At 39.6% G+C, this 14,217-nt stretch overlaps 3 protein-coding genes across 3 annotated transcripts; 2 read left to right on the forward strand and 1 right to left on the reverse strand.

Moving 5' to 3' along the window:
- The first annotated feature begins 1,313 nt into the window (after positions 1 to 1,313).
- Positions 1,314 to 2,548, forward strand: LOC107612063 (ruBisCO-associated protein-like). The gene is made up of 2 exons (XM_016313900.3): positions 1,314 to 1,779; positions 2,044 to 2,548. The coding sequence occupies exons 1-2, from the start codon at positions 1,354 to 1,356 to the stop codon at positions 2,407 to 2,409; spliced, it is 792 nt and encodes a 263-aa protein (XP_016169386.1). The 5' UTR covers positions 1,314 to 1,353; the 3' UTR covers positions 2,410 to 2,548.
- A 279-nt stretch (positions 2,549 to 2,827) lies between these two features.
- LOC107611827 (chitinase 2) lies at positions 2,828 to 4,223 on the reverse strand. Its single transcript, XM_016313719.3, has 2 exons — positions 3,790 to 4,223; positions 2,828 to 3,528 (listed from the first exon to the last, which is right to left on the reverse strand). The coding sequence occupies exons 1-2, from the start codon at positions 4,108 to 4,110 to the stop codon at positions 2,926 to 2,928; spliced, it is 924 nt and encodes a 307-aa protein (XP_016169205.1). The 5' UTR covers positions 4,111 to 4,223; the 3' UTR covers positions 2,828 to 2,925.
- Positions 4,224 to 7,147: 2,924 nt separating this feature from the next.
- Positions 7,148 to 7,969, forward strand: LOC148547017 (uncharacterized). Its single transcript, XM_088495256.1, has one exon. It carries the CDS (start codon positions 7,148 to 7,150, stop codon positions 7,967 to 7,969), a length of 822 nt encoding a protein of 273 aa, XP_088351382.1.
- The last annotated feature ends 6,248 nt before the right edge of the window (positions 7,970 to 14,217 follow it).

Genomic DNA, 14,217 nt, shown 5'->3' on the forward strand with positions numbered 1-14,217 from the left:
TCTAGCGGTAGCCATATATAGCCTTGGCTAGGTGGGAGGAGGACCTAAATTATCTTTTCTGAAAGCCAAAGAGAGAAATAAAGATGAATTATTATTATGAGAAGCTATAAAGCAGCAAGATTCCGGGCATGTCATGATCTTGTCATTTGATGTTGATATCACACATTCTCCTATCATTTGTATTTGCAATATACGCTTCAGTGTTGTTCCTGAATCCTGATTTTGATTATTTACTATATATGCTGTGAGTTCTAGGGTGAATATGCGCGGATTATTCATCACCATTTCATGGGACTTTTGTTTTATGAGATGATGGTGATTAGCATGGTGCTTAAAAAGTTGTGTTTGGCTTATTAAAAAAAGTTAATAATTAATATTTAAAATTTGTCACAGGAAATAAGTTAAACAAAAATTATATACTAAGTTATAAGTTTTATATAATTCACCTTAACTTTTATGTCTTGATTTTGGACGATATATTTTTTATTATTATTGGGATTGATATATTATTGTTCGAGGGTGAAGCAGACTAACTTATAAACCCTAATCCTAGGTACCTCAAATGGATTGGACAATCTCCAATTTTAGGTACAAGTAGATACACTTATACATTCTTCATATATTTACCAATTTTTTCTCCTTGAATGCAATTAGTAGGAGTTGAGCCCGAAATCTTTAAGATGGGGAGGGAACGGAATGCCGTGTGAGCTAAGGCTCATTGGCATATTATCTGGGTTATTTAAGTTTGGACAAGGAGTAAATGCATGATATATACTTATATAGGCCCATAGCTGATGAGTAGACTAATTCTTTCAGTTGGACAGTGAATGCCCTTTTGAACTTGCTGATGGTTAAAAGGCCCAAAAAAAATGTTGTTGATGGCTATAGACCCAAAAATGTGATATTAGAATCAATGAAAAATGTTACTTAAAATATTATTATTGCAGATAATTTCCAACGTCAAGTTAATGAAAACTCCTTCAAGTATTCATACATGACTATGAAGTGGTGTCCATTATTGAGTTTAGATGCAAGCACGTGACAATAAAACATGTTTAAACAATGTTTTCAGAGATATTTGATGACCTTCAATCTCAAGTGATGAATCTTAGCTTGACAAAATCCGGGATGATATCCATAGCTATCCAATGAGAAGGATCAACTACAAAATCTTTGTTCTTCTTAGGATTAGAGAGTTGGTGAAATAACTTGATTTGATTTTACGGTAACTCCATACATACCTTGCATTTCAACCATTCATAAACTCACCTATCTAATTAAGAACAAGTATATATAAAGCCACCATGTTGATCACACATTAAGATCAACATTATTACCCCAAATTGCAATTCAATGGCATTATCCATCTTTAGGCAATACACATTTGATGATTCATTCTTACAAGTATTTGTATCGAGTAAGTTCCTGAAGGAGTTCCAAATTGCCCTGACATACGCCACAGACTATGATGAAGAGGGTGTCCCAACCAATGGGGTGTTCAGACCCACTTGGGACCTAACAAAGGTCACTGCCTCAGCAATCTCTCAGTTCAAGAAGGACCATCCTGATGTCAATGTCAAAGTCTTCATTTGCATTGGAAACAAAGGCACCATATTCCCCTTCAGCCCTCTTGACAACAACTCATGGATCACCAATGCAACTCAATCAATCACCAACATCATCCATAATGATCACTCTGACCTCCAAATTGATGGCATTGATGTCTTATACGACCACATCAATGCCACACCCGATGTTTTTGTCGACTGCATTGCCCAGGTTAGAGTTAGAGTAGTATTATTTAAACATAATGGTTAGAATATAATTAGGATCAATTAGTATTATTTAGTATATCTGAATATTTATTATAGGAGATTACGTCTTTATTATTACGATTCTCTTAATACCTATAAATACCTTTTATATTGTATCATTCCAGACAACTTGAATACACTCAATAATACACAAATCCTTTCTCCAGTTTAGTCTCTTGTTTCTAACAATAATTATTGATGAAAAATATATCATCACTATTTTGGGCAGGTCATGAAGAACTTAAAGGATGGTGGTGTGATTAGTGTGGCTTCAATTTCACCATCCTCAGGTCTCAACAAGGACTTCTACTTCCCCTTGTACAAGACGTGTCCAATTCTAATTGACTGGGTAGATTACCAGTTCCAAAATGAGGAATCTCCAGTGTTGGATCCAAAAACGTTGTTGGTGCAATACAACAAGCTAGTGGGAGAGTTTTATCCGAAAAGGAAGCTGTTTGCTGGGTACAGTGCGGAGAATGAGGACTGGGGTACTCTCTCTCCAATTGTGTTCTTTCTTGGAGGCATGGATATTCTCAAGAAAAGAAGAGGCGTTGGTGTCTCCATCCATTACCATAATTACTATAATAACCAATGAATAATGCATGATCATGCAACAATTTCTACCTCAAGCTACTCTACTCTATATCATATACTTATGTGCTGTTAAATAAGACCCATGTTCTATTCTATCACATATGTTCCTATGAATATGTACTACTTATCCTTGTTAAATAATAAAATACTATTTAATCCATTTGCATGGCAAGGGAATAATAATCATTAAGCATCTATACAATGTAATAATAAGTGGATTTTGTATGAATTCCAATGGTTTTCTTTCCTGCTACGGCAGAAGATTAAGCAGAGTGCTCCACCAATATTATAACACTGTTTGAGATAAGATTTTGGCCTTCCACTTCTTGAAATTAAGCACCAATGTTACTCTAAATGCTTTCTTTGTCAAATCGTCATGAATGTACACAATAGGTTGACAATTTTGTGAAAAAAAAGTATAGAAATTAAAATACCATTTTATTAAAATAGTACTCTGGAAACAAATACATACATAGAAAGCATATAGTAACAGAATGAAGACATATATACATAAAATCTAATGAGGAATAGCCAAAAGTGCTTGTGATTGCTTCTCATATTTGAATCCATTAGCCTTAGAATCATCAGCAGACCAGACAAAGATACCATGAAGTTTCTGCTGGCTCTTGAGAGTGCTACATGCAGTGAAGAATCCACCATCTGGTGACAACCCTCCACTCCCATCACTGATAAAACTCACCAACACCTTCCCACCATTATAGTTTGAACTCTGTGTGTTGAAGTACCCTATGAACTCATCCACTGTGGTTCCTTTGTCATATGCATAGAACTGAAAGTTCACATAGTCTATCAGGCTTCCATAACTCTTCCACAGTGTCATGTAGTGACTCTGGACAACGTCGTCGTCGAACGGAGCTATAGAAGCGAATTTGATCACCCCATTTTCCTTGAGAGTTTTGATCAACTTTCCAATGCATTCAGCAAAGGTATCAGGGTCTGATTTGAAGTGCTCATAGTCGATGTCAATTCCATCTAAGTTGTACTCCTTGATTATGCTTGTGAGCGAAGAAACTGCGTTGGAAACCCATGAATCCACCGAAGATGGATTGAAGTAAGCAGATTCGCCGTTAACGCTGTCGCCGCCGAGACTAAGTGCTACCTATTAAATATTACAGAAATGTTTGGTAATAAAAGAAAATTAACAAAAAATAGTCAGAATTTGGTTACTATTCATTAATTGTTATAATTGTAACAAGGTAGAAATTCAGGTAAAGTCGACTTCACGTGAAGTTGATATCTGAGAGTCGTTAGATAATTTGATTGATTTGACTAAATTTTTATTTAACGGCTCTTAGGTTTGTAACAATTAATGAATGTTAAATAAGCAAGTTTTTAACGGCTAAAGTGGTTTGTAACACACCTTGACATTGGAGTTCTCGGACTTGATGGAAGATACTTGGGAAGGGCTAAGATTCTGATTGTCCCAGAAGATGTTGAATTTTCCATTGGTTGGAGAAGTAGAAGATGAAGTATCGTAGTCAATGGCAAAGGAGAGAATGAAGTGGAAGTCAACGTTGGAGTTAACAGGAACATCTGAGAATTTGACATTGTTGAACTCAGCTCCAATGTATTCTCGGAACAAGTTTGAGTCCGAGGGTGGTGTTGCTGCTGCGAGGAACAACAATGAAGCGTTTAGGATGAAGATTGCAAAGCAAAGCTTGCAAATACTTGGAAGTTCCATTTGTGCTTATTAGATTCAGAAGGTGTTAATTAATTAACTAATATGATATAGCACACAACTTAGACATGCTTAAATAGAGGAAACGCAATCCTTCATTCATTTTCTCCAATCTCAAACACAACCATAAATCATCAGTGTTGAATTTTATTTTGTTTTTTTGGTCAACGAATATTATTCTGGCGCCTTGCATTGGAAAATATCTTTGACCACTCAGGTCACCTCATGCGCAACCAATTTCATTTAATATTTGTTACATTTTTCAAATTTGGTCCATCTATATTATTAGGTTGATTTTTTCATATAAGAATTTCCAAAGAGATTATTGAAAGGAACAGATCAAGATATATCTACTGGGTTGATATCCTTTGACATATTGTAATTAAAATACATACAAGTTGATCCAAATACCACCACTTGCAATCATGCAAAGTTGCAAACTAAATTTTTTTTTTTTTCTTTTTTACCAAAGATAGGAGATTCGAATCCGCAACCTCTTAATTGAGTATGGGGAGACTATGCCATTTGAGCTAATAACTCATTGGCTGCAAACTAAATGCTTTAGTAGGTAATATTGATTAAACAAACTTGTCAATGTATAATAACTAAGAATTGCATGAAAGTCTAAGTTTCTAATCTATCATATCCTAAACCTCTTCATTCTAAATAAAAATAACTAAAATCTAAACAGATTATTTACGTGTAACTAACCCACACAAAACAAGTTAAAACATATTACAAATAAGCAATTGTATAAAATTAATAATTAAAAATAGTAAATAATTTGATATATTTAATTAAATTAATATCTAATAATTCTTTACTATTAATTTACACACACAAAAATTGCATGAATTTTTATATATAATGTTAGAGACGTAACACTTTTAGTGATAGAAATGTGAAGAATTGGTTAATTTGATTTTAATGCAAGTCAAAAAATAAGAAAAAATTGTTAATTACTTTATATCTTTCCTGATCCCGGTAGAATAATGGAGCTTACCCACTAAACTTTTGTAAATTAAAAAAGAAAAAAAAATAAAAAAATTGAACCAAAAAGTGTATAAGAAGGGTCAAAGAAAGAAGCGGTTAATGATTTCATTCGTCACGGAGACTTCGTTGGGATTGGACGCCAAAGCTTTCAAGTCTTACAAGGCAAAGCGTCTCAAATCTAAATCAACCTAACCCCATTTATTATTTTATGATGAAATATCTTTTCTCTGCAAATAAGTCATTTGAGAAGGGAGTTGTTATTCTCAAACTTATATAGTTATATTGCATTGCGGAATAAATCATTACTACTATGGTACTAATACACCAATCTAAGGAGTCGGGACTAATAGTATTCCATCACTCTGGTATAGGGTATGAATAGCAGACAATTTATAAAAAAATATGTTAATGATAATTGAAAATTTTAAAATAATTTAATACGTTTCACTAAACTGTTCAACACAATTGCTTAATCATATTTTTTGTGAATAACCATTAGGGGATTTGATACGAGCCCATTAACAGCTGCTACTCCCGGCCCAATACAGTAAACTGAAAGTGATGAGATAGTAATTGGGCCAGATAAACCAGCAGCTGAGCAGAGGGACAAACGGGTGAAGAAACAGCCAGCGTGGATGAAGGATTATGAACTTTAAAATAAGGGCGCAGTAAAGTAATAAAATCAGAGGTAGTATTGAGTTAGTTACGTAACAACTTAGAGAGAGAAAAGGATAAAAAGGAAGGCAAAGAATAGAGGAGTGGTAAGAAATTATGAATTGTTATCATTGAGGAGTGTGTCCCTCCCTCGAAAGGGAAAATTATTGTTCATTCCATTCAGATTACATATACATTGATATTTGATTTTTACTTCATTCTGAACTGCATGATTTCCTTGATCTTTTTGTGGTTGATATACTGCTGCTTGAACTTAAATTGCTGAACAGGACTAACAATTGGTGCTCTCGTTGAGAGTCGAACTCAAGATAACGGAAGGAACTCGATTATCCCGACTAGAAGAATTAACACTCTCCAATAAGCATGAGGTAGCGACGCTGAGCCGTGGTTTGGTGGAGGCGAACGAACGGATAGCAGGGACGCAACAGCAACTTACAGCGATGGATTCATCACTGCGTGCTATTGAAAAGCTGCTCCGTGAGGGTATGAAACTGAAGGCAGCTAGTGGCGATCCCAGTTTTGCTAGAGATGATGTGGTGGAAGGCTCGGGATCTGTTAATTTGGATGGAGAACCACAATGGCCCCGAAAATTGAAGGTGGCCGACCTTCCTATGTTCGAAGGAGATGGAGTAGAGGATTGGGTTTTCCGGGCAAGGCAATACTTGGAGACCTTCAACATTCCAATTGAACAAAGGATTCGGGTACTATCCTTCCATCTGGTGGGTGCCGCCTATGCATGGTACCGCTGGGGAGTCAACAACAATATTGCGTACACCTGGGACTCATTTCTTGAGGCGCTGAATGCTCGCTTTGGCAAGAACGTGTTCTATGATCCAAGAACAGCCCTCAAGGAATTGAAGCAAGGTGGGTCGGTGGAAGAGTATCAGTGTCAATTCGAAGAACTGAGCAACCGTGTGACAGGGCTGAGTGAAGAGTGGATTGTGGCTCTGTTTACCGCTGGGCTCCAAGAGCACCTGAAGTGCGAGCTACTGCTGGCCCGACCCAATTCCTATATCCAAGCTGTCTCTCTTGCCAAACTGCATGAGCAGAAACATGCAGTAACTTTGGGCCTCACAAAAAACAATAGCAGCAAATCAAACTCCTCATTTGGGCCACCGAATCGGTTTGCACCCAACCGAACTCTACACCCAGTTTCCCAACTTCAGAAACCCATCACTCACACCGTCACCTCTTCAAACCCTTCGTTCCCCCCACCCCCTCAACCAATTCTTCTCCCACCGCACCACAAACCCCACCGGTCAAGAGACTCACCAGCGCCAATATACGTGCACGCCGGGAAAAGGGACTTTGTTATTATTGTGACGACAAGTACAGCCCCGGTCACCGCTGCAAATCATCATTGCAACTCCTAATGGGGGAAGAGGAATTACGGGAACTGATGCAAGAGCCTCATACGGCAGTGGTAGAGCCAGAATCTGATTCCGACGACGCTGGGGAAGGGGATGAACAACCACCCAAGATTAGTTTGAATGCCCTCGCAGGGGAATTTCACCCGGAAACGCTCAGAGTCCGTGGTACCCACTCTAACCGACAATTGATGATCCTCATTGATGGTGGAAGTACTCATAACTTTGTAAAAGGGTCTGTAGCCAAGAAGTTGAATTTGTCGCTCAGTCCAACTCCTGCTCTACAAGTGATGGTGGGTAACGGTGATTCTATCCATTGCGGAGCAATGTGCAAGAACTTGGCACTAACAGCTCAAGGGTATAATTTTGCGGTTGATACTTATGTACTGGACTTAAAGGGTGCTGATGTTGTCTTGGGGGTGCACTGGATGATGCGGTTAGGGACAATTAGGATTAACTACATGGAATTATTCATGAAGTTTAAAATCATGGGTAAATGGGTAGTGTTCCAAGGTGAGCGGCTACTGAAGGATGCTAATCTTCATTTCAGAGAGCTTAAGAAGCTCAATGCGAGCAACGCTATTGTCTCCATGTTCCATTTAGAGGTTACCAATACTGATTCCACACCACAAGCTACCTTGGAAGATGAAAGTGTTCAAGGGGTTCTTACTGAATTCTCAGAAGTCTTTGAGGAGCCCATTAAATTGCCGCCGCAACGTGAAGTCGATCACCATATTCATCTAATTCCTGGCTCTGCACCGGTGAGTATACGACCGTACCGTTATCCCCACTTCCAGAAAGAAGAAATGGAGAGGCTTGTGGAATAAATGCTGAGTACAGGGATTATTCGCAATAGCCAAAGCGCTTTCTCTAGTCCAATACTGCTAGTCAGGAAGAAGGATGGAGGGTGGCGTTTCTGTGTCGATTACCGAGCTCTCAACTCCATTACAGTAAAAGATAAGTTTCCTATCCCTACTATTGATGAAATCTTAGATGAACTGCACGGTGCCATCTATTTCTCTAAGATTGACCTGCGCAGTGGCTACCACCAGATTCGCATGAAGGAGGAGGACATTGATAAAACTGCCTTTCGAACGCACATTGGCCATTACGAGTTTGTGGTAATGCCATTTGGACTTACGAATGCACCTTCCACCTTTCAGGCAACCATGAATCGTATTTTTCAGCCATTCTTGAGGCGTTTCGTGGCAGTATTTTTTGATGACATATTGGTATATAGCAGGAGTAAGGAGGAACATCTAGAGCACTTGTCCTCACTTTACAAGTGCTGCGTGAGAACCAGCTCTTTGCTAAACAATCCAAATGTTCCTTTGCCCAACAACAAGTAGAATATTTGGGCCATGTGATCACAGGGGAAGGAGTGAAAGTGGATCCAGCGAAAATTGAGGCTATTCTTGCTTGGCCAGAACCCACGAATCTGAAACAATTGCGCGGATTCCTGGGGTTGACAGGGTATTATCGGAAGTTTGTGGCAGGGTATGCCCAGTTAGCTTTCCCACTGACGGAGCTGTTGAAAAAGAATGCCTTCCAGTGGACAGTTGCTGCAGATCAAGCATTCCATCAGTTGAAAAACATTATGACGCACACTCCCGTACTCGCACTCCCTGATTTTTCCAAAGAATTTGTGGTAGAAATGGATGCGTCAGGCACCGGCATAGGGGCAGTTCTATCACAAGGAGGCCATCCTATAGCGTATTTCAGTAAGAAAATGGGGTTACGCATGGCACAGGCTTCGGCTTATGTGCGAGAGCTATATGCTGTGACACAGGCAGTAGCGAAATGGCGGCATTATCTTTTAGGCCGCAAGTTCACTATTAAAACAGATCATCAAGGTCTTCGGGAGCTTATGACGCAGGTAATCCTCACCCCCGAACAGCAACACTACCTCTCCAAATTACTGGGTTACGATTTTGACATCGAATATAGACCTGGAAAATTTAACAATGCAGCAGACGCGCTATCAAGGCAGCAAGAAGAAATGGATAGAGTCCAATTCCAAGCCTTCACTACTCTTCAAGCCTCAATCATTCCAGCCCTCTTGAAGGCCAACCAAGAAGTGGAAGAACTGTTAATCCTAAAGGAGCAATTGCACACGGGTGACATCTCCTCGGACTATACCTTCCGAGATGGTCTTCTTTTATATCGTGGTAAGATTTGGGTTCCCCAAATTGATAACCTCAGAGACCTTCTTCTACACCAGTTTCATACAACGGTGACAGCCAGGCATGGGGGAATATTAAAGACATATAAGGGGTTAGGTGAGCTCTTCTTTTGGCCGGGAATGCGGCAAGATGTGATTCGATTTGTGAATCATTGCCCGGATTGTCAATGTACTAAATATATCACTGCAAAGCCGCAAGGGTTGTTACAGCCACTCCCAGTGCCGATGAGACCATGGGAAGACATTAGCATGGATTTCATCACCCGGTTACCTCCTTCTGCTGGGTTTACAGCGTTACTGGTTGTGGTTGATAGGTTCAGCAAAACAGCTCGCATAGCTCCCTTAAAGACCGGATTCACAGCCAAGATGGTGGCCCAGAAATTTATAAATGTGGTGGTACGACTTCATGGGTTTCCTGCGACGATTGTATCCGATCGTGACCCACTATTTTTGAGCCGATTTTGGAAGCAATTACTTCAGAATTGTGGAACCAAACTTCTATTTAGCACGGCTTACCACCCACAAACGGATGGTCAGACTGAGGTCGTTAATCGCACTATTGAGCAGTATTTACGTGTGTTCTCTCACTCTTACCCTTCTAAGTGGTCTGCTTACCTTGCCTGGGCTGAATACTGTTACAACACATCTTTTCATTCCACCATTGGGATGTCACCCCATGAGGCTTTGTATGGTTTCGCTGCTCGTCCCATTCCAGGTTACATAAACCACACTGCAACTGTTCAGGATGTTGAGGACATGTTGCGTGCGAGAGAAATTCTCGATATGGAACTTCATTATCACTTGAAGGTTGCCCAAGATCGCATGAAACGCCAAGCTGATAAACATAGGCGCGAGAAGAGTTTCAATGTCGGTGATTGGGTCCTCCTCAAGCTCCAACCATATCGCCAAGGTTCAGTAATTAACCGTGGAAATTTGAAGCTTGGAAAGCGGTTCTATGGACCTTTCAAGGTGCTACAAAAAGTAGGTGTGGTTGCTTACAAACTGGAACTTCCTGCTGGTAGCGCAATTCATCCTGTTTTTCATGTATCTTTGTTGAAGGAGTACAAGGGCGAGGTCTCTAGTGATACGAGCATCCATTAGCTACCCCCATCATTACCGTTTGAACCTGTGCCTGCTGCCATTATTGATAGTCGTGTCTCCCAATCAGACGAAAATGTTAGAGAAGTGCAAGTGCTTGTAGAATGGGAAGGTACCCCGAGAGAGGAAGCTACTTGGGTGAATTGGGTCGAACTTACCAAAATGTTTCTGAATGAAGACCTTGAGGACAAGGTCATTGTCATGGGGGGAGTAATTGATACGAGCCCATTAACAGCTGCTACTCCCGGCCCAATACAGCAAACTGAAAGTGATGAGATAGTAATTGGGCCAGATAAACCAGCAGCTGAGCAGAGGGACAAACGGGTGAAGAAACAGCCAGCGTGGATGAAGGATTATGAACTTTAAAATAAGGGCGCAGTAGAGTAATAAAATCAGAGGTAGTATTGAGTTAGTTACGTAACAACTTAGAGAGAGAAAAGGATAAAAAGGAAGGCAAAGAATAGAGGAGTGGTAAGAAATTATGAATTGTTATCATTGAGGAGTGTGTCCCTCACTCGAAAGGGGAAATTATTGTTCATTCCATTCAGATTACATATACATTGATATTTGATTTTTAGTTCAGATGATTTCCTTGATCTTTTTGTGGTTGATATACTGCTGCTTGAACTTAAATTGCTGAACAGGACTAACAGGATTATTTATCTTGTTTATTTATTTTAGGGGGATTTTGTATGTTTGTCAACGATTTTGTCAAAGTATTTGTATAGTTTTTTTTTTATTGGATAGCATTGATTCACTTCTGGGCTTCAAAAGAGTCCAAGGGAAAAACAGTAACATCAAGGCCTAAAACGTAAGAACATAACAGAATCTTTTCCAAATAAAAAGAGAACATAACAGAATAAGGCCTAAAAAACAGATTGATTTGGGTCAATATGGGCTTAAGTGCTATCCAGTATGCATAACCTAGAGTAAGTTTTTCAAGTCCAAGAAAAAAAAATAGAATACCTTTTTTATTATTTAGTGACTAAAACTAAAATGTATAAATATGTTTAGTTACCAAACACATATTTAAGCTTCATTAGGGCATATAATTTTACATGAATAAAAAATTACATTTTTTTTAACAGCATATATATACTAGATAAAAGCATTAAGGCTTGTAGTGGGAGTATTAGTAATAAGGTTTGACTTCCTTTTTGAACAACATTGCGTAATTTGAAGGTGTACGTGTGGAGGCCAAAGAGCATATTTCTGAATTGGAAAGAATCAGATTGAGAACCTCGTCATATCATGTGAAAATGTCAGAGAAGGTGGTCATCTTTGCAGAAGCATAGACATAGAGTATGTCCCAAGCAAAAGTATTCAAAGATAGATAAATTCATATTTATATTGTAACTTTGGTAATTAGCTAGGTTGGACTCCCGTTCTTAGGGGTGATGGGGCGGTGATACTATTCTTTTTTTCATATTAGAACATGCTAAAGATATCATTCTTCACAATTCATTATTAAATTTTTATCTTATTTTTATTTATTGATATCTTATTCTTATTTATTCTAATATTTCATAATAATATTTTATATATATTTAGCTTTATTTTTATAATTTTTTAATAAAAAAAAATAAAGTACCACATTTTTTATATTTTATTTTTTCATTTCTTTTTATAATTTTATTATTCATGGTAGAGATATAAATATATAACTGTTTATGTTGCCTCCTTCTATCAAATAAATAAAAGAAGAAAATAAGATCTAAAATTAAACAAATCCAAAATAAAACTCTTACTTGAGAAAAAATATTAAAGATATAATGATTATATTATTTTTTTATTAATAATATTAAAGATATAATGTGTTCATACCCTGACTCAATGATAAGGCCCAGGTCCAAACAAAAGGTCCAATCCTTGTTTGGACCAATCCAAAGGATTGAGCCTCGCCATACACCGATCTTCGCCCCACGAAGTCGGTCCCTACCATGACTTGCTCTAAAGAAGTCGGGACGAAGATTAGCTGGCAGATAAACACCCATTCAAATGAGTAACTGCCCCTAAAATCTCTCTACCCACTTCCTGGAGCCATATCTTAACCTCCCTAAGATAAAGGGACGGTTACTCTCCATAAATAACGGAATTACACCAACGGTGGTTATGGGTTCACCACTATAAATACACTAACACTTCTCAGGTATCTCAGAAGCCCAATACTCTCTAGACCTGTCTTGTTTCCTTTGCTGACTTTGGCATCGGAGTGTCTTTGCAGGTACCATCCCCATTCTCTCATACCGAAGTCGGACGGGGGCCTTGGATCATCAATCCGCTTGGATACTTCCTCATTCCAACGATTGGGCCAGCCAAACTAATCCAACCCAATAATCTCCGGTTACCCATCGTAACATTGGCGCCGTTGTCGGGGGCCCGAGAGATCAGCCAGTAATGGCGGATGTATCCCCTGAAGATGGTCATGTGGCGTCGAATTCCGAACAAGAAAATCTGGATACCAGAAACAACGACGCAGACCTGACCCTCCACCAGAGAACCAACGACCAACACAGGGAAGGGACCTCCGGATTTAAAAATCCGAAGACAAATTCCTCGGAGGGGCGTGAATCAGAAAAGGACGGACCACCCCACGCAACTGAACTAATGGGGCTAGTCCATGTTCACCAAAATCGCTTGGAACAGCTGGAACAGGAACGGGAGCGACAAAAGGAGATAGAAAAGCACCTAAGAGAGGAGATGGATCGACGAAAAGAGTTAGAGAAAAAACTCTTAAAATTAGAATCCTCCCTCAGAGGTCGGAACTCCCGTGACGAGCGAGAAGAGTCGCCCCCAAGAGGGGAGGACCCTTTTAGTGAGAACATAATGAGGACAAAAGTTCCAAGAAACTTCAAAAGCCCCGATATGGACCTCTATGACGGAACCACCGATCTGAAGCATCATCTAAGCAACTTTAAAAGTCGGATGTATCTGGCTGATGCTTCTGACGCAACGCGCTGCAAAGCTTTCCCGACCACCTTATCGAAAGCAGCAATGAAGTGGTTCGATAGTCTCCCTCCAAGGTCGGTCACCAGCTTCGAGGACCTCTCAGGGAAGTTTCTAATGAGGTTCTCCATTCAGAAAGATAAAGTAAAGCATGCACCGAGCCTCCTGGGAATAAAGCAGGAGGTTGGAGAACCTCTACGAGATTATATGGAAAGGTTCAATAAAGCATGCTTAGAGATTCAAGACCTGCCCACCGAGGCAGTCATTATGGGGCTGGTAAATGGACTTAGAGAAGGTTCCTTCTCACAGTCCATATCAAAAAGGCACCCCACCTCCCTGAGTGATGTACAAGAAAGAGCCGAAAAGTACATCAACATGGAGAAAAATGCTAGACTGAGAGAGTCGAGTTGGCGACCTGGGCACCTTCCCTCGATAAAAGAGAGGGAGAGGGAGCCCAAGAAGAAAGAAGACCTCGGTCTCGACAGACCCAGGAAATATCACTCTTATACTCCTCTAAAGGTTTCTATAGTGGACGTATACAGAGAAATTTGCAATACTGAAAGGTTGCCGCCTCTCAGGCCCATTAAAAATAAAAAAGGGGGGAGTCACAGCGACTATTGTGAGTACCATAAAATATATGGTCACTCAACAAATGACTGTTACGACCTTAAAAATGTGATAGAAAAGCTGGCCAGAGAAGGCCGACTTGACAGATATCTCATAGAAAGGTCGGACAATCATGGGAAGAGAAAGCGAGACGATGCGGATAGAAGAGACCCACCACCGCAGACTCCGGAGAGACATATACATATGATCTCAGGCGGATTCGTGGGAGGGGGACTCACCAAG

Source organism: Arachis ipaensis, chromosome B8 (genome assembly GCF_059453495.1).
Source record: "Arachis ipaensis isolate K30076 ecotype BB chromosome B8, ASM5945349v1, whole genome shotgun sequence".
Lineage (NCBI taxonomy): Eukaryota > Viridiplantae > Streptophyta > Magnoliopsida > Fabales > Fabaceae > Arachis > Arachis ipaensis.

Bases quoted from the DNA above. Each gene is read 5' to 3' on its own strand.
- LOC107612063 (XM_016313900.3), top strand. From the start codon at position 1,354: ATGGCATTATCCATCTTTAGGCAATACACATTTGATGATTCATTCTTA. The intron at 1,780-2,043 runs GTTAGAGTTAGA...TATTTTGGGCAG, and splicing joins TTGTCGACTGCATTGCCCAG to GTCATGAAGAACTTAAAGGA.
- LOC107611827 (XM_016313719.3), bottom strand. From the start codon at position 4,110: ATGGAACTTCCAAGTATTTGCAAGCTTTGCTTTGCAATCTTCATCCTA. The intron at 3,529-3,789 runs GTGTGTTACAAA...AATATTTAATAG, and splicing joins CCGAGAACTCCAATGTCAAG to GTAGCACTTAGTCTCGGCGG.
- LOC148547017 (XM_088495256.1), top strand. From the start codon at position 7,148: ATGGGGGAAGAGGAATTACGGGAACTGATGCAAGAGCCTCATACGGCA.